The 19,944-nt window shown below is 40.9% G+C and overlaps 1 protein-coding gene across 8 annotated transcripts in view; it reads right to left on the bottom strand.

The window, feature by feature from the left end:
• Positions 1-18,291, bottom strand: part of Rapgef6 (Rap guanine nucleotide exchange factor 6) — a 177,582-nt gene extending 159,291 nt beyond the window's left edge. For 3 of the 8 annotated variants that reach the window (XM_060363698.1, XM_060363697.1, XM_060363700.1), the window contains exon 1: positions 18,014-18,291. In XM_060363698.1, coding sequence (XP_060219681.1) covers positions 18,014-18,082 — 69 coding nt within the window. In that variant the 5' untranslated portion in view covers positions 18,083-18,291. The remainder of the gene's footprint in view (positions 1-18,013) is intronic. The other 5 variants (XM_060363701.1, XM_060363696.1, XM_060363695.1 and 2 more) reach the window with 4 other exon arrangements.
• Between the last annotated feature and the right edge of the window lie 1,653 nt (positions 18,292-19,944).

The raw sequence follows: 19,944 nt of genomic DNA on the forward strand, positions 1-19,944 counted from the left end.
ATATTGTTTGGCTATGCTGGAATTCAGATTCCTCATAAATACCAGGCAAGCACTCTACCAAAGAACTACATAAGGGACTTGCACTTTTTTCTTAATGTGCAATGTTGTGCTACAAAACAAGCTACTTTCTGAATAGCTATCTCCCAAGTCTATGAGGCTTGTGTAGATTCTCAGAACATCAACTAATACTTCAAAAACTCAGTCAGAAATTACTTTTTGAGCGGTCATATGGAAACATACTTATGTAGAAGTTTCTTAAAACACATACATCTATGAAAAGAAATTAAGTGGAATCACCAAATAATGGGGAAGAGAATGCCTCTACTAGACATCTTTCATCACCAAAAGAAGCTTCCAGTACCAGAAATGAAAGTTTACATCTAATTTATTGAGTTATTGGCCAAAGGGGCCCCATAAAAACCTCCAAACAACTCAGGCAATTGCCAAGGCTATTGGTTCCACTCCACAATTTGTTAGTAAGGTACTGTTGATGAAGATAACATTTACATATCTCAATGAACATGGAGAAGTAGAGCTGGTTTCTACCTAGAGCCTTCATCCCTACTGACTTGTGTTTATGATACTGGAAGGCGCTCTGCATGCTACCAAAGGAGAAAGATAACATCAACCCTGCTACCAATCCTGCAATTTACAATAGTGACCTACCTTCCTCATATGCTGGTGCAATAGTGGCTCAAAACTATGGGACTAACCAACCACTAACTGATTGGATTTAAGGCCTGCTCCACGCAATGGAACCATGTCTGACACTGCTCAAGGGACAAGAAACCAAGACTAGATGGGCCACAGACTTAGGAGAAAACCAAATACTATTATTCTGCTAAGGGAACATAGCAATAAAATTACTCCTAACATTAGCTATATCCGTAGTGTCTCACTGAACCATTATCAAAGAAGCTGCTTCTTCTTGCAGTAGGTGAAACTAATACAGAGACCCACAAATGGACAGTGTGAAGAAAGTGACACACTTTGAAACACTCAGTTCTTAAAGAGATACTGTCATATAACCTCTCCCCTCAGGGCTCAAGGAACTATGTGGAAGAGGGAAAGATAGTAACATCCAGAAGAAATGAATAACACCAAGGAGACAGTGTCTTCTAGACACAACACTGACACACATAAGAACTCAGAGACTATGGAGGCACGCACAGGGCCTGCACAGGTTCAAGGCAGATGGAATCCCAGTTCTGAGAGGGAGCAAGGGGACATAAGATCCCATCTCTAACCAAGAAGCTATTTTCACTTGGATAGCCACTTGCAAAGGAAAAATTAGTCTTACTGGGTATATAAACCACACAAATAAAAAGGACCTATGTCCAGCAGTAGATGGCTAATACAAAATGAACTCAATATTTTTGTTTTGTTTTGTTGTGTCTCATATTGCTTTGTTTGGTCTTTTTTTTTTTTTTTCTTTTAATCTTGTCTTTTGCTTGTAGAGTTTCCGATTTTGTTTTTGTGTTTTGTGACCCTCTCCTTTAAAAAATTCTGGTTTTTGTTTTCTGAAAAGAAAGGTGTGGTATTAGATAGGTGGCAAGGTAGGGAGGTTGGGAGGGTCTAGGAGGAGACTGGAAAAGGAAAACTGTGATGAGAATATATTGTGCAAAAAAATATTTTCAACTAAAAACACTCAGTGGTCTAAAGAACATTTATATCTCTTAAAATCTGAAATTTGTTAGTTTCTTGTAAAATATCTACTTTATATATGTGCATGATATGTATATGTGTCTATGTATGATTTCACATATGTGGTCAGAGAATGTCAAGTGTCAGTCCTCACTTTTCAAACCTTGTAAAACTGGTGAATTTCGGTAAATCATTACCCTTAAACTTTCATTAGCCCAAATATTTACTCAGTCTCTCTTTTACCCAGAAAACAAGCACATGCCAGGAAACTTAACAATGAGACTCTCTCAGGATGAATCCTAAGGTCAGAACAGATTCTGTACACTGCATAGCGTTTGCTCTATAATGAAATGTTATGACACAGAATCATGTCCAATTCCCACTTGGAAGGCTAACAATGTGAAACTCAAACACTCAAAGAAAAAGTACCCAGTAATATATTTAATCGAAGGAATGAGAGACCTCTGTAATAAAATCATAAGAGGACAAAGAAATGCAAAGACAACCTGTGTTCACAGCTTGGAAAATCAATATTGTTAAAATGTTCAGACTATCCAAACTCATCTACAGATTCAATACCACCTCTATTAAAATACCAGCAGCAGTCTTAATAACATTAAAAAAGAACAATCCTAAAATCATATGGAATTACAAAATACAAAGAACCAAAGAAAATTAAGTAAAAGAACAAAGCAGGGGTATTGTCCTACCAGAGTTCTAAATACACTATAAAGCAAATATTAAAATAGATGAGAAAGAGCAAGACTAAGCAATACCTCCCATAATCATCTGATTAACTACTCATGCACCAAATAATTTTCAGAAGAGAAAAGAAAACTGGGTTAGACACCATAGTGCCTGTGCTTTGCCTTTTTTTGTTTTGAAACAATTTTTATGTAGCTGAGGCTAATCTCTAACTTAAAATCCTCCTGGATACTGGGATTATAGGCACACACCACCATTCTCAGCTAGAATCTGCTTTCAGTGCAACAATGTAAAAAAAAAAAAATTGGAGAAAGCAGGAAGCAAAGAGTTACCTGTATTACACTTCCAGAGCATGGAGAGAGAGGCCTCCTGATTAGAGTACAGAAAAGAAATTAAACCCACGTCTTAGCCTTGATACTCAGTACCAGGCTTGCCATGGTGAAACCCAGTGTTAGCAAAGTCACATGACACCTGCCAGCAGGTTACTAGCCATTACAACTATGCTTAGCTTAGGAGGGTGACTACCTCCTTCAACCTCAGGCAGTGGAGGGAGGACAAGATTCCACTAGCTAGGGAGGAGAACATAAAAGCTTGCCAAGGGTTTTGTCCTAGAGTTCTATGCCTGGCGTAAGGTGAGACTAAGCACCTGTAAAAACTAAACAAGCTATATGCAGGCTAGAGTTCACACATGGATCCTCAAATCTAGATCCTGCAACAGGGAGATATTTGTGGGCAGAACAAACTTCAATTTCAACCTACATTGTTTCCAGCCTTAGACTCTATCCAGGGCATACCTCATCTGCTAAAAGTAGTATGATCTCCCTAAGGTTGTGAGAGACTTGAGTATGAAACAGCTTAGCATCAGCTTTACTGGCCGAGGCACCGCTACCCATTCCCCAACTTCAGGCAATGCTAGTATTGCCAAGTCAGTATTAACTGATAGGGCTCTAAACTGCCAAAGCACCAGGCAGGTCCGTGCACCAGCAGGACAGACATGTCCTTCAATAACACCAGGGATGGACCTCAGTGCACCCAAGATTGTTAAACCTCTGCATGTATGAGTTAGACCCAGGCATGATCCAGGTTAGAATCTTCCAGGTGGCCCAGAACTGAACCTTCATCAACACTATCCCAACATTTGGCAGCACATGTAGTATAAGATCCCATTCATGGAACAGGGTATTAAGCACAAGACTATATAATAGAACTTAGTGCTAGGCTGGACAGATCTTAATGGCCCAAAGCCAAAAACTGGTCAGATCCTAAGAGTCTGCTGTTGAAAAGAGTCTCAGTACCAGTACCAGTAGAAGAAGATACACAAAGTGTATTGGGCTTTTATTACTAATATCACCTATGACTACTTGTAGTCATCTTGGGCCAGGAGTCCACCTCAGGAACAGGCAGTTCACAGCCCCATGACCCTTGCTCACAGGATCCTATGTGTTGTGCTTGTCTTGGTAGTCTGTGGGCTCAAAGTACTAAACAGCTTGCAAGTATTAGTGGCTACTAGTATGACATAAGGGTCCAAGGATCAAAGATCTATCCAAAGTGATTCTTCCCTGAACAAGGTTGAATCCTGCACTGTCATATAAGAGACACCCCCCCCCCATGAGGCAGCAGGGCCTACAAGACCCCAGGTGCGCACGCGTGCGCGCGCGCTCACACACTCACACACACACACACACGCAAACACACACCTGAAAAAAAAATACATAAAGAATAAAATGTATGGATACTTTGTGATGGTAAAGAAAATAACTACATTTCAAGTTACAGGGTCTCAAGAAGAACTTACAAAAGCCAAATAAAGAGAAAGACTGTTGAGTGAAATAATAACAGAAACATTCCAAATCTGTATGAGGATACAAATATCCATATCTACCAAAAGGTTAAAGGTAACCAGTTACCTAAAGATTGCATGTGAAAATATACCAGGAACACACACAAGTATCCCAATGCACATGCTAGCAAACTTAGCAGTAACCTAATAAGGCAGGAAAAAAGTAGCATCAAAAATTCACATCACCAAAAACAAAAAACAAAAAAATACCACCATTAGTCAAGAACACTGTGCCCAGGACCAGGGAGATGTTAAACAGCTGCCTGTAGCCTGGCCTGACAACCTGAATTCTGAATGCCGTCCAGGAATCCACTTGATGAAAAGAGAAAACCAACTCTGCCAAGTAGTCCTCTGCCTCCACATCTGCACAGTCGAAACAAGATCTGCCCTCCTCATATATACACAAATATATGTAAATGTTTAAAAAAGGAATATTGTGCCCAACTGCAGAAACTGAAAAGGTAACATTCCTAGAATGTAAAAAGCAAAAAGATATATCCTACCAGATACATCTTAAAGGGAAGTTCTTCAAACTAAAAGAGATAGACAAATAAGAGAACATGGAAAAGTATAAAAATGACTAGTAAGAGTACTTACCCAGAAAAATCCAGCTGTTCTAATATTGCTAAGAACAGCGCACAAGCTATATATATATCCTTGGTATGATCCTACCCTTCTCTGGATTAAACAATTGTTTCTGTTCCTTTGTTTTTGCTCTTATCTTTATGGCCATGTTACGGTGCTGTAATTTAAAATGGTTAACCAAAAGCTGTATGTGTCATAGAAACCATTAGGGGAAAAAAAAACTCTTAACATACAAACCAAAAATAATGAGCAAAGAATCAAACCACAAAACTAGAGCCAAGCAATACTAGAGAAAAGCACTAAACCATCAAGAAAGACTACAAGAAAGGGAGAAAAAGCCACCGGGTGTGTTGGCATATGCCTGTGATTCCAGAACTCCATAAGGCAGAGGCAGGTGAATCTCTGTGAGCCCAGGTTGAGGTCAACCTGGTCTACAAAGTGAGTCTAGGACACAGAGAAACCCTGTCTTGAAAAACAAAACAAAACAAAAAAGAGCAACAACATATCTTTCCATAATTAATTTGAATCTAAGTGAGTTAAATTCTCCAATTAAGCTGGCTGGGGATATAGACATAGTACTTACCTAGCATCTACTAGGCCCCAGGTTCAATCCTTAACATTAGAGACAAACAAACCCCCAAACACACACAGTGATTAAATAGAAAAATTATTTCTATATGCTTATCAAAAATACAGGTCACCCCTAAGGACACATACAGATGAAAAGTAAAGGGACAGAATACATATTTCATTGAAATGGAATCCAAAAGAACCATAAAACCAACTATAAGTTAAAATAGAAGAAACAAGGAAGACCACTACATTGTAAGATTAATTAGCAGAGAAAGTAATATTCCTAAATTTATATGCAGTCAATATCAGAGCACCCAAATACATAAAATACTAATGGGCATATGCATGTATGGCAAATGCACAAACATATGAACATGTACACAGAACATACACGTACACATCCATATACACAAAGTAGAAAACATTCCATATAATAAAAATGTCTCTGCTACCCGAAGTGATCTAGTGACTCAAAGGAATCTGGATCAAAATACCAATGACCTTTGACACTTCACAGAACGACAGTGACAACAACAATAAAAACAATCCTGAACTTGCAAGAGATGTTTGAACAGACAGAGTCAGAAAACTATTCCAAACACAAGACAGGAGTTTTGGAAATTCATAAAGATAAAGGTTATCTGAAAATGCTGAGAAAAACAAATGCAATCAACCAAAAAGAGTAGGCAAGCACAGCATCTGTGTCATAGCTTCCAGGTGGAGAAGCAATTGCAAAAGATAAGCCAAGCAGAAGGCATATGTTCTCAGGAAAAGTCCAAAGCCCTGATAAGTTTCAAATCCTGTTGGAGGTTTTGGTGATAAACAAATTTCTTTGGTAGAAAAGTCAACATAAACTGAAGTACTCTTTCATCCCTTTAAATGATACTCCAAGGGCAGGGCTAGGAGCCATCTTGAAATGGAACCTATCATTAAGCTGAGAATAGGGAACCACAGGACTAGGAACTACAATCAGTCTTGCCAAAAGTCACAGGATGAAGGAAGGCCCAGGAAAACACAGCTGTAGAGAACAGGGAGCCAGATAGAGGATGGCAAGCTGAAGGGTGAGGGATATTGGGGCACCCAAGCAGGCGAATATATAAGGAACGATAGTAGTCAGCAATGTCCTCCCCACCAATGGCTCATCAACTGAAATAATTCTGGAGTTTGATAGCCTGAGGTCAGTAGCTCATCAACCTCTGGAGCCACATATCTGCCAACACTTCCAAAGTGCCCGAGAATGCTGAAGGTCATTGTGTACTAAACAGCCACCCACATATCCATCTAGCATAGTGACTGATACTCAGGAGATCTTTAAAGCATGAAGACTTAGTTCTCAGTGCTGTGACTGCTTCTCACACTCCTGGATGTACATGAAACATTCCCACAAAACCTCAGCCAGGTTTGAGCTTTTAAGTCTCAGGAAGAGAGAACCTGCCTCAGGCTGCAATGCTAAATGCAGCCATCAGAGGCCACTGGTGCTCACACAAGAAAAATGAACACTTTTTTCTGACAGCAGTGCCAGACATCACTCGTCTTCCCAAGGCAGCAATGGCGTAAGCTCTAGGAAAGACAGGAACCCACAGTTTAACTGACCCTCTCCAGGCCTCATGCAGAGAAATTTATTGAGCAATATTCTTCTCTCCTTTCTCTTATGCCATTCTGCCATGTATACCTCCTCTGTTCCCATATTATTTTTAACAGTATTTTAAACTATTTTAGATGTTATGTTTTTACTCCCCTTCTTGCATTAATTATTACTGGAAAATCTTCTTATTTTTCACTTAAAATTTTTTCTACTTTCGTGTTCTTTTTTTCCATGTTTTTTCTATTCCTTCTTTTTCCTTTCTTTCATTTAACCTATTTCTCCTTTCCCTGCCTTCCTCCATTATTTCATCCACAAACTATATCCACACTAACCTTAAATAATTTTTAGCTTCACAGCACATTATATGCAGTTTTGTCATTTTCTGTCTTGTAATAATTAACTGGAGACACCAGTGGGCTTCAGTCAATTGCAAAGTATATTGACTGTGTATAGTTTGATGCACAGTTTGCTGCTAATAGTAGTTTGTTTTCTTCTCTCTGAATGGTACTGGGGACTAAGCAATCATGAATGACCAGTGAAGAGGTCAAGAAGAAAATGTAAAATACCTAGATTCAAATGAAAATCAAAGCACAACTTCAAAGCACAACTTGTCAGAACTGAGATATAGCTAATGTAACAGACCCCTAGACACACTGACACATTAGAGGCAACATTCTGACCTTAAAATCCAGCATGTAGGCCACAACACCTGTCAAGATGAATGAAGACTAATCCATCAAAGACCTAGTCTACAATTCCAGAAAAGTCCCTAAATGGACTAACCTTCCTTTTTGGCTTCTGTGGTTCTGCTTCCTGCTAACTGAAGTGTGACAATCAGAATGTGGTTTGTGCATAAAAGACAAAGGCTTGGGTTGCATGATTTGGGAGAGTTACCAATGCAGCTGCAGGCCAGCAATAGAGTCTCTTTTCAGCTTTAAGAGTTTCTGTGTGATTAACGCGTAAACCTAAGGCAGTGATGAGAACGTGTAGAGCTACTGTCTTGGTCTTTATTCTACTGATATAAAGATACCATGACCACAGCAATTCTTAAAAAGGAAAGCATTTAATTGGGGCTGGCTTACAGTTTCAGAGATTTAGTCCAAGATCAGCATGTCGGAAGCATGGAGGCACACACACTGACATGGTGCTGGAAAACTGGCTAAGAGTTCTATATCTGGCAAAAAAAAAAAAAAAAGAGAGCCACTGGGCCTGGCTTGGACTTTTGAAACCTCAAAGTACACCCTCAGTGACACACTTCTTCAAGGCTAAATCTATTAACGGTGCCCATTCCTTGGGACCAAGCATTCAAATCTATGAGCCTAGGGGGCCATACTTATTCAAACAACCACAGTTATGAAAATGTTAGGTAAATAAAATGCAGTGATATGGTATTATAAAATAATGAGAAAGGAAAAAAGTCTGTGTTCTGTACAGACACAATCTCACACACACACATATATATATATATATATATTTACTATTTGAATCGGTGAGGGATCAAACCCCAGAGACTCACACATTACAGGCAATCATTACACCATGGAATTACATCTCACACCCCTTCCCAAAACATTCTCAATCTGTAGTTGGTTATATCTACAAAATTAAACTTGTGGGTACAAACTGTGATTGTCAGTCTTGATTGTCATCTTGTCAGGATTTAGAATGTGAGAATGCACCTCTGGGTGTGTCTAATGAAGGTGCTTCTAGAAAATTAATACTGCTGCACAATCCCATGGGCCATGTACTGGACTGAAGAGAAAAGAGAAAGTGAACTGAGTACCAGCATGCACCTATCTGCTTCCTGACTGCAGATGAAATGTGACCAGCTGCCAGAGCTCCTGCTGCCATGTTTTCCTGCCATGATGCTCTGGACCTCAATCTGTGAGCCACCATAAATTCTTCCTTAAGTTACTTTTGACATGTATTTTCCCACAATGAAAAAGTAACTAATATACAAAGAGTCAACTTCCAGATACACAAGATATGACTATGGCACTTATTTATTATAAATGAATGGTATTTCTTTATTATAGCTAGGCATGGTATACCTGTGATTCCAGGACTCAGGAGACTAAAGCAGGAAGATATCAAGATTAAAGCCACCCAGGGCTACGTAAGACACTATCTTAAAACAATAAAGGAATTAAAAGCACTAATGGTGGAGGAACCATCTACATAGGTATTAATATGGGGAGGGAGGGAGACACAAAAAGTTAAGAGAATACGTTTGTTCACTATCCTAAGTAAAGCCAGTGCTGAAAAAGTTAAGTCATATGGCTTGAGCAAGAAATTTTATTTTACTTCTCTGTAACTTAGTTCCTTTGTATATGTGAACCTTGGTTTGGTAGTGACTCTCCCCGTCCCCCCCCCCAACTATTTATGAGTGATTATCTATCTGCTAGGTTATACAAATTCTATTAAGTATTAGGGTTTTACAGAATGTGTCACATTTTTTGCCATGTGTCAAAGCATTGAAGCGTTCCCAGTGCCAAAGTTATAATTTACACCAAAGAATTAGGAATGTGGCATTTTGGAGGCATCCTCCAAAAAAGCAAATGAGTGCTGCTTAGGACCCTAGAATTTTTATTAAAGAATTCATTCTCATTGTTTTGTTTGTTTTTGAGACAGTCTCATGGAGCCCAGGCTAGCCTCAAACCTAGGTACCTAAAGCTAGCCTTTAACTTCTAATCCTTCTGTCTCAGCCTCCTTTGTGTTAGGATTACTATTCTGTTTTTTGTTTGTTTTCAATTCAGAAACATTTATTTTCTAGTCTTCCAAAAATCAAAACTGACAGGTGTGGTGCTTTCCTAGCACTTTAGTGGCAGAGGCAGGCAGATTTCTGTGCACTAGAGTCTAGCCTGGTCTACACAGAAAGTTCCAGGCCATCTAGGGCACATAGAGAGACACTGTCTCAAACAAACACACATACCAAATTCTTCCTTTTCCAGGATAATTAAGATTAGCTTAGAGAAATGAGTGTTCAGTTAACTCCCATCAATGGAAACTTAACTTTACAGAATAGGTAAGTGCAAAACAAACAAACAGAACCCAGAATCTAGCATAAGTCAAGAAGTCAAAGAAACCCATTTGTACTTCAGGCTTTCCTTATCCAGGAACCAACACCACTTGCTACATTATTCCATTCGTCAAACCTATTCTAGCTTAGTGATCATCTTTTTGGTGCACTTCAAACTCTGTGATATCATCCAGCAGCACATTAACAAAGTTATCAAATCCTGGAAATGTACCAATTTCTTTCTTCCTTCCTTCCTTCTTCTGTTTTTTCAAGACGGTTTCTGCAAGTAGCCTTGGCTATTCTGGACTCGCTTTGTAGAACAGGCTGGCCTGGAACTCACAGAGATCCCCTGCCTCAGCATCCGAGGGCTGGGATTACAGGTGTGCACCACCATGTCCAGCAATAATTTCTTTATTACACTTTATCACAATGTGAATTCTTGACCCTATGCACTTGTCCAATACTCTCATGGCAGGCAGGAATGGGAAAGATTAATGGTAGCATTAATGGTAGCTTCCATTGCAGTGCCAGAAGTCACCATTCCATTTTTTATGCACGACCACACCCCAATTTAACCTGGCTTGTTTAATTATGAACAGTTCAAAGAGATACACTCACTACATCTCTTCCATCATGCTGGCTGCTTTTCCTTCTGGGAGAATTTGGGTGAGTTCAGAAACAAAAATCACACGGCCCAAATTCTTAATTGGCCACAGCTTTTCTCTTCTTTTTTCAGTTGTATGGGTGTATGGCTGAATTTATGCTCGTGCACGTGTATGCCTGGTACCTGCAGAGACCACTACAGGGCATGAATCCCCCGAAAATAGTTATGGATGTGAACCACCATGTGAGTGTTGGGAATCGAATCCACATTCTCTGGAAGAGTAAATGCTCTTTTCCGATAAGCCATCTCTCTAGCCTCCAGCTTTTCTTTTTAATACAGATCTCATCCAGATCTGGTATTCCTTTTATATCTAACTGGACTTACAAAGGAAGGACAATGGGCCCAGAAGCATAAATTCCCCATCCCCCAGGAACCCTCCAAATGTAAATTGGCTGGGAAAACACACAGCAGAATCTTTGTTCTGCCACCCTCAGGGTGTGCAAAGTTACTCAAAAATGACTCAAATACTATAGTACTTTTTTGCCATTTCAAGAAAAAGAAAATCTATTTTACAGGTTTAGTATCACAGACCATTACTCTAAAACACGAAGCAGGTTAAGAATTTTAAGAAAGCTAAATGTGTTTTCAGTCCTTAGCCCCTCTAACTTGTTTCAAAACCAAGCTAGTACTAAAAATAACTCAAAACCAACATTTTTTTTTTTACTTGAGGCAGAATTGTACTGGCACCTGTATGAGCATGAAATTTTGTCCAACAAAATTCTCCTCTCTTCACCTTTGAGTTAGGGTCTCACACTGTAGTCCAGGCTGGGCTTGAATTCATAGCAATCTTCCTGCCTCAGCTCTCTAATGTCCAAAAGCTCTTTGGTGAAAAAAACTAGAAAAAGTTAAAACTGCCATTTATCTGTAAAGAGCTCAAAGCCACAGACACAACAGCAATTAGAACATCACGCTTGAAGAAGATTCAAAGTATCGGAAACACAGAGAGGTCAAAAAATGAAAAAGAAGAAAGCACAATTCTACAGATGAGCATGAGGGATGAGAATTCAATGTGAAGTCTTAATTTACCAAAGGATGCCTTTTCCAGACAAAACAAATAACAAACCGATCGATACATGACTACCATTTCCTGTCATTTGTAGGCATGTTGACAAATATTTTATATTATCTTTTTTTTTTTTAGTCCATATAAAAATATTCCCAAAGTATTTAGATTTTAAAGAAGTTAGGTTGCTTTCCTAGAATCACTTAAATACTTAGAACTTAAAGATCAATGTTCTATGTGCATAGTTGTTGTAATCACCTGCAAAAGGCCCTCAAGATCAGACCTGTCAAAATTCTCTCATGGAAGAAGGGGCTAAGAAGCATCATCAGACCTTCACCTGAGATTTTGGCCATGCCCGGCTACACCACTACCCCAGCTGTAGGTACTTCAGCTCTAGTTGCACATGGTAGACAAGGTGTGGCTAAACTTTCAGCACCGTAACAAGATGTTATCTTAAAGCTCCCGCTCAAGAAACACACAATTGAGTTAAAGGAAGTCGGGGAGGGGATATTTTTAAGTAAGTTTTTGGTTTTGTGTTGGACTGTATTCTAGGCTAGTCACAACAAGCATGGGCTGTGGTGGGGCACACCTCTGAGACTATAATGGGTGGAAGTTTAACCCAAGAATGGGGAGGAATTTAGGAGGAAGTCATCAACCACACTGCAATGAGACTTATGAGTGATGCAGCTGTTTTTGTTTTTTTTTGGGGGGGGTGTTACCTTTGTGATAGTCAGCCTATACTTGCCTATGACTGTTACTTTATCCTGTTGTTCGGATCCTATTGGAGTGAGCAGACATTTATTTCTCTCAGGAAAAGTTCACTCACTCACACACACACACACACACACACACACACACAAGATACGAGTATCTGAAATGGGGTCACTTAAATAAAAATTCCAGGGCTTGCAAGGGGTAGTATCATGGCCATGCTAGCCTGTTGTCGCTGCACATGTGAGCTGAAGCAGGAGGTTCGGTAGGCTTGAGGTCAGCATAGGCTATACAGAAATACTGAGGCCAGCCTGGACTTAGAGGTCAGACCCTGCCACAAAACCAAACCCCTAAATTCCAAGGCTAATATTACACACACAACTCCACATCCTAAACAAGGAAGAGACAGAGAATGTGGCACGATGAACAGTATTCCAAACTTCTGTGTATGCATCAGAATTACTAAATGGGCTATGTATAAAAATAACAATTCCTAGCTGGGAATTGTGGTGCATGCCTGTAATCCCAGCACTCAGGGAGGCAGAGGCTGGTGGATCACTGTGACTTCGAAGCCAGCTTGGTCTACAAAGCGAGTCCAGGCCAGGCAAGGCTACACAGAGAAACCCTGTCTCAAAAAACAAAAATAAAAAATAAATTACAATGCCCATGTGCTAGTTCAGAAGGTTCTGATTTAAGAAGTGAAAGATTGGTACCGTATTTATTATTAAAAAGTTAGCTTGAAGCCAGGCCCAGTAGGGCACACATGTAATCCCAGCACTCAGGGAGGCAGAGGCAGAGGCAGGCAGATCTCTGAGTTCAGCCTGGTCTACAAATGGAGTCTAGGACAGCCAAGGCTACACAGAGAAATCTTGTTTTAGAAAAAAAATAAAAAACAACAAACAAAAAAGTGAACTTGAGTATTATATCCTGACTTGGGAAATTATATAGGGTGGGCTCATAAAGTGTTAATATATTTACAGGTATACTGTACATCATGCAACAGAACATTCTGAGAAACACACCATTAGTCAATTTTGCTCCTGTGCAAACATCAGAGTGTACAGTACAAGCTAATAAACTAAGACAGCTACTAGAGGATCAGGGAACATCTTGGAATACATTAAGGTCTTGTGTGTGTGTGTGTGTGTGTGTTGTGTGTGAGTCATGGTTTCAACTACATTGTCTGGCTTAGACTTAAGCTTGTGTGCTCAAGTAATTCAGAAGTCTCAGCTTCTCTGAATATGAGTGCTACAGACATGTGTACCTGACTTGGGCTGTGCTGGAGACTACATCCAGTTCCGATACACACTACTTAGATCTTCTACTTGAGCCCATCTCCCTTCAATAGTTTTTGTGGTTTTACAATACTTTTAATTACCAAAAACAGCATTTAAGCCCTCGTTTCCCAATAAGAAATCCTTTAAAAAATAGAAAAGCAAATTAGAAAACACAGGAAAGGCATTGTGTTGTCAAACCTGGATCCATAAAGTAGGACAAACAGCTAGAGAAGTAAAAACTGTTAGAGAGATCTAAATGTCACACTTGCACTCATAGTCTAGTTCACTAGCATTTTTTTTTAACATTTTTTACAAAGTTATAAAAACACCGATCCTAAACTTGGCAGGTGGCACACACTTGTAATCTTAGAATTTCAGAAGCTAAGGCAAGAAGATAATGATTTAGAGGACAGCCTAGGCCATACAGTGAGACCCTGTCTAAAAAACAAACACACCACTGTATTGGCTACTTTTACATTCTGACTTGTTACCTGCCAGAAGCACTTTAAGGGAGAAAAGACTTATTCTGGTTTTTACCTTCAGGGTCTATCAGTCCATCATGACAAGGAATGCACTATGGCAAAAGTGGGCCAATCTGTGTTGGGAGTAAAGAGGGACAGAGAGTAAGGCAAAGGCTCCTCATGTTTGTTGATCAACAAGGAGACAGCCAGCTCAGCCTAAAAGTACAGCTGGACTACAACTGAAAGATCTATCCCCAATGACCCACTTCTGCCAGTCATGCCATCTGCTCTAAAGGTTCCACAACCTCCCAAACACAGTGCCACCAGCTGGAGACAAGGTACTGAAACACAGGTGCATTCACTGATTACTGCATTAGCGCTTGCATGTGTGCCTGCCTGCGTGCACTCCTGTATGTTAGGGTGAATTTCAAATTCAAACCATAATGATACCCATTTTTATATTTTCACATGCTGTGCACTCAGCACACATTCAAGGAAAACTAAATTAAAGGAATGAATTTTATCCCCTTCCATTATAACTTTGTTTTTGTGTGTGTGGGGGGGGGTTGTTTTTTTATTTTCTTTTTTTTTTTTTTTTTTTTTGAGACATGTAGCCCATGTCTTATGTAGCCCAGACTGAATGGATTGGTACTCTTGCTTCCACTTCCTAAATGCTGGCATTCCAGCCATACATTATCATGCTTAGTTTTTAAAAATAGAAGTCCCCAACTCTACCCTGAGAATTGATCCCAAACCTTAATATGTGATAGACAAATGCTCTACAATTAAGCTATACTCCTGCCCCACTCACTTTTACTAACTTGGCTTCCATGACACCAGGATACTCTGGGAGTATGTCTGTCTGTTTCTCTCTTTAAAATATTTATTTACTTATTCTATGTATGTAAGTGCTCTATTTGCATGTATGCCTGCATGACAGAGGAGGGCATCAGATCCCAATATAAATGGTTGTGAGTCACCATGTGGTTGCTGGGAATTGAACTCAGGACCTCTGAAAAGCAGCCAGTGCTCTTAATGGCTGACCTCTCTCTCTAGCCCCTCTATCTGCCTCTTTTGTTTTTGTTTTTTGAGACAGGGTTTCTCTGTGTAGCCCTGGTTGTCCTGGACTTGCTTTGTAGACCAGGCTGGCCTGGAACTCACAGAGATATACCTGCCTCTGCCTCCCTTAGTGCTGGGATTACATGCACTGCGCCAGCTTCTATCTGTTTCTTAATCTACCTTTTCACTCTGTCATTTTTTTTTTTTTTTTTTTTTCTAAGACAAGGCACACCCACACACCTCCACAGCCACCTTCACTCATACCAGGCAGGCCTGGAACCAGTGGCAAAATCTTCCTCCTCAGAGTCCCAAGTGCTGGCATCACGGTGTGTAAGATCTCTTCTGTTCTCTATGAATACTTTTTATATTGCTAATTTCACAATTCTCCCAATTGAAAATAATGTCTACAACCCAATGACTGTAAATATTAACACCTCTTCAATTCTCTATATATACTCTCTATATTGGCAATTTCATACATTCTCCTAATTGAAAATAATGTCTACAACCATGACTAAATTTTAACTCTCTAGTCCAGTCTTCTCTTAGAAAGATAAATTTTTATGTGTAACTCTTTACTCCAGCATTTCGAACAGGTATTTTAAACTAGACATATTCAAAACATAATTTCTGATCTTCCCCCCTCTCAAAACCAACTCTAGTAAATCTCCTGTATTTCTGTCTTATGGTGCTGAGGATTAAGCCCTCTTGAACACTAGATGTGCACTGTACCACTGCTGACTGCCCTTCAATTTCTCTTCGATAACAACTCCAATACTCCATAATTATTTAGACCAAAAACTCTGTAACTACGTTCAATTCTTTTCTTTTCTTCGGCTTATTGACAAATGTTAACGTGTTATTGACAAATGTTCTTGGTTAAACATCAAATATATTTCCAGAAATTGATGGCTCTCCAGAACCTCCATCACTGACATCTCTTACCCCATTTATGCAATAGCTTCTAACTTCCTATTCCTACTCTTGTTCCCACCCAGTCCACACTCTACAGAACAGCAAAGTCTTTTTAAAAATTTAATATTTCATTCCTCTGCTTCAAATCTTTAGATGCTAACTCACTCATTTCACTGCAAATAAAACTAATATAATAAACAAATAAATAAATACACAAATAAGTAAACAACCCATAGTTTAGAAAGTCCCACATGGTATGTCCTATCTTGCAGCACTATCTAGGACTTCCTACCCGCTCATTCCTCACAATTCTAGAGTTCCTTGCTATTCCTGGAATGTGAACAAACATTCTCATGAAGGTGTCTTTGCAGTGACTATTTCCTCTGTTCCCAAAAGCTTTTTCCTCATAAAACTCCACACATAATCCCATCACACCCACCAATAGAATGTTCATCAAGTCAAGTCAAATCCCCCAAACTAGGTCTGGTGGAGTTCACTGCCATCTTTACACAAAGTGCTGACAAATTTATGGTTCCAGGTTACTGTGAGCTAGACAGGGATACCCAGTTTCATTCTATGATAATAAAGTCAAGTTACCTCGGACAATAAATAGGAACTACTTCATTTAAACTATAATCTACCTTATCCTCCCTTTCCCCATTCTCCTTATCCTGCTATTTGAAATAGCCATTACTAGCTAGCATATTACATATTTATCACCTATCTTCTCCATTCCTTAATCCATCTGACCTGTAAGAACTATAAGGTCCTGTATATTTTGTTCACTAAAATTCCCTAATGTACAGAGTAAAACCTTGAACAGGTTGGCAATGAATAATTACCAAATAAATATATTTGTAACAATCTTAGAAGTCCACTAAAACGAACTTCTGACAGCAGAAATGAACTTGTGGAATTCCATCGAATTATTTATCAAAATAAACTATCAATAGCAGCTCTGATTTATCAGTAACCCAATTTCTACACTCATTCAAAAGGGGAACCAATGAACCTAAGCAGTTAACATTCCCTTCACCAATGTTGCTATTCCAGTAAAACGAGATAAAAGTCCTTAATGCAGAACACACGACCAAGCATAACTTCACAAACCTCTGCTTAAACAACTCAATTTCAAATTAAGTAATATGGTCCCTGAAGAGAAACAGGTTTCACTCATCATCCAACTGTTTGTAAATAAAACCTAGAATGCACACTGCAATAATCTTCACCAACACTGAAAAGCTGATTCATGGGATTACAGGTGGGAAAAGGTAACGCCTGACAAGTGGCGAAAAGAAAAGAAAAAAGCCTTGTTTCTACGCAAAGACTAGCAAGCTGGACTCATCACAGCTTCAGTTACGGCTTTAACGATATGTTCCAGAGAGGTAGCCCAAAGTTTTGAGATTTTTCTATGCAAAGCACTACAGATCTGAAGCTCGAGTGACTAAGAATTAAAGCGTTTCATTTCAATTACTGCAACTTCAAATAAAACAGCCCGTTCCATTTTTTTTTTTTACCCCCTTTTGGTATAATACACATAACCACCAAGATTATAGAAACGTCTCCAAACCAAGAAAACTTAGCAAATAATCTGAAGCTTCCTTCCCACGGTCAGTTAGAAAAAGCACCTGGAGAGCTACTCCACACGCTTCACCTGCCACAGAACTTAGCGTCTGGCTGGGAGCAGAGTCTGAGGCGGACTTGGGAAACTTCGCGGGGCAGCTGTACGGTACCTGAGAGCACAGCACGCACTGGCTACAGTCTCATCTGTCTCTTACACATCCCAATTCCCAGCTTGTTTTTCAGCCCACCTGAGCACACACGAATTCAGAAGCCGGCGCACAGTAACGGTGCTTTCCTATCAGAGGTACCAGGAAGTCCCCGCTGGGAGCGGCAGGAAAGGTGCTCATCGCCCGGCGCGAGACAACGGCCAGGTCCGGGTCGAGGGGTGCGCGCCAGTGCCCGGCCTTACCTCAGGAGTCCGCTCCGGCGGCTTCTTCCTCAGCGCCTGCCGAGCGCTGGGGTCCACGGGCGAGTTCATGTCCGCAGCCCCACGCTCCCCGGCCTGCGTCTAGCTGCCCATTCGCCTGACGTGGGTGCGCACCCGCCCCACCGAGAGGGAACTGAGAACTGTCGCAGGGTCCAAACTCAAGCAAACAAGTCTTCGCAACGCCCGCCCAGGGCCTCAGCCCACGCGCGACTGGCCAGAAAGACGCCTGCGCCGGGGCGAGCTTGGGCGACTGCGCACGCGCACATCGTGTACGCTAACGCCCGCCTAGCTCTGACGTACGGAGTTGGGAGTGGAGGGGGCGGGGAACGAGCGGCTAGGCCTTCGTCGCGAGAGTCCGTGAGAGTGTAGCTTCCGCATCCCTAGCTTCCGGCTGAGGTTCCGGAAATGCTATCACGGCCTCGCCAAAAATAGACTGATCGGCAGAGCTGTGCGGAAGGCGCCGCGGACTTGGGCCGTAACGACTAAGTCCGGAAGCCGCGGGGCTCTGAAGGCCCGCGGAAGTCGAGGCCACCGTTCGGCAGGCCCACACACCGCCGCGAAAGCCACGGATCTCGGGGCGGTCCTCGCCTACCTAACCCACTGCTCCCTTGCAGCGTATTCTACGCGACTTGAAAAGCAAAAACAAACCACGAAATCGCTAGTGAAAGCTGCCTCCTCCTCCCCTCAAAAAAAAAAAAAGTTGCTTTGAGGATTAGAGATAGAGCTCAGAGGATAGCCTGCTGGCCTAGCATGCACCAGGCTGTCCTGGACCTTATGATGGACGCCTCAGTGTAGAATTTCAGGACCTAAAAGCCTCAAGTAGGCTGAGAAAGAGCAAATAGGAAAGTTGACAGATAACACACCTGTGGGCTGTCAGGATCATGGAAGCTTCTGATAAGATCAACATACCAACATCTCTCGGTATTTATCACTTTGAGACTGTTGAGGAGTCGACCTGAAGATGAAATTTTCCATCTCAGAAGTTCCTTTTTCCGTCCTATAAAACCCATAACTCTTGTCTCCACTACTGTGAAGAAACTGGCGTCACTTTTTTTGATTGAAGGACAAATCTGCTTCTGTAGAGGTAGATTTGCCCTTTTCCTTGTGCCTCCGTCAATCCTTATCTAACCTCCTTGACTAAAGCTCCGTGGGTAGTGAGACTTGGGGCCGGTGGCTGGAGAAGGCTAGATGCGACTGCTTTAACCGAACCAGTGTTCGGGCAGGTCTCTGCACCCCTTCCTGCTTCGGGTTGCTGGGTTTGAAGTTGCCTGGAGTCAAGGGATGAGTGCTGCAATTTGCACCGAACTTTACATTCTAGTCTTTTTTGTTTTTTTTTTTTCCGAACAAAATAAAGACACCTTCAGGTTGTTTGCTTGGTCTTTGGTAAGAAAACCTGCAAAGCTTGAGTATCAGTTATTCTTCCTGTTGTGATTAAAAAAAAACAAAAAACCCTGATAAAAGTAAACCTAGAGGAAGTTTATGTTGACCTACAGATTGAGATGAAGTAACATGAGGTTGTGAATCATTGGACAGAAGTGCTGGGAACTGAACTCAGGCCCTCTCCAAGTGCACTACTTGCTCTTAAGCCCAAGAGACATCTCTGCAACCCCTCGTTTTTGTTATTTTCTAAAGAACATTTGTGTGTGCTATGTGCCACTGTGCTCATGTGGGTGCCTGGAGACATCTTACAGGAGAGGGTGTTTTTCTTCCAGCGTCTGGGTCCTGGGGACGAAATCCAGATTACCTTGGCAGCAAGTGCCTTTCTTTCGCAGAAATGGTGGCAGGGGTATCAAGTGGCTGTTTATTTTGTCCACTCTCAGGAAATAGCACATTATCAATGCTCTTGCTCAGCTGGCCTTTTTATTTAGTCCATTATCCCAGGGCCATGAAACAGAAGAGTGGGTCATGCCGTC

Source organism: Meriones unguiculatus, chromosome 11, assembly GCF_030254825.1.
Source record: "Meriones unguiculatus strain TT.TT164.6M chromosome 11, Bangor_MerUng_6.1, whole genome shotgun sequence".
Lineage (NCBI taxonomy): Eukaryota > Metazoa > Chordata > Mammalia > Rodentia > Muridae > Meriones > Meriones unguiculatus.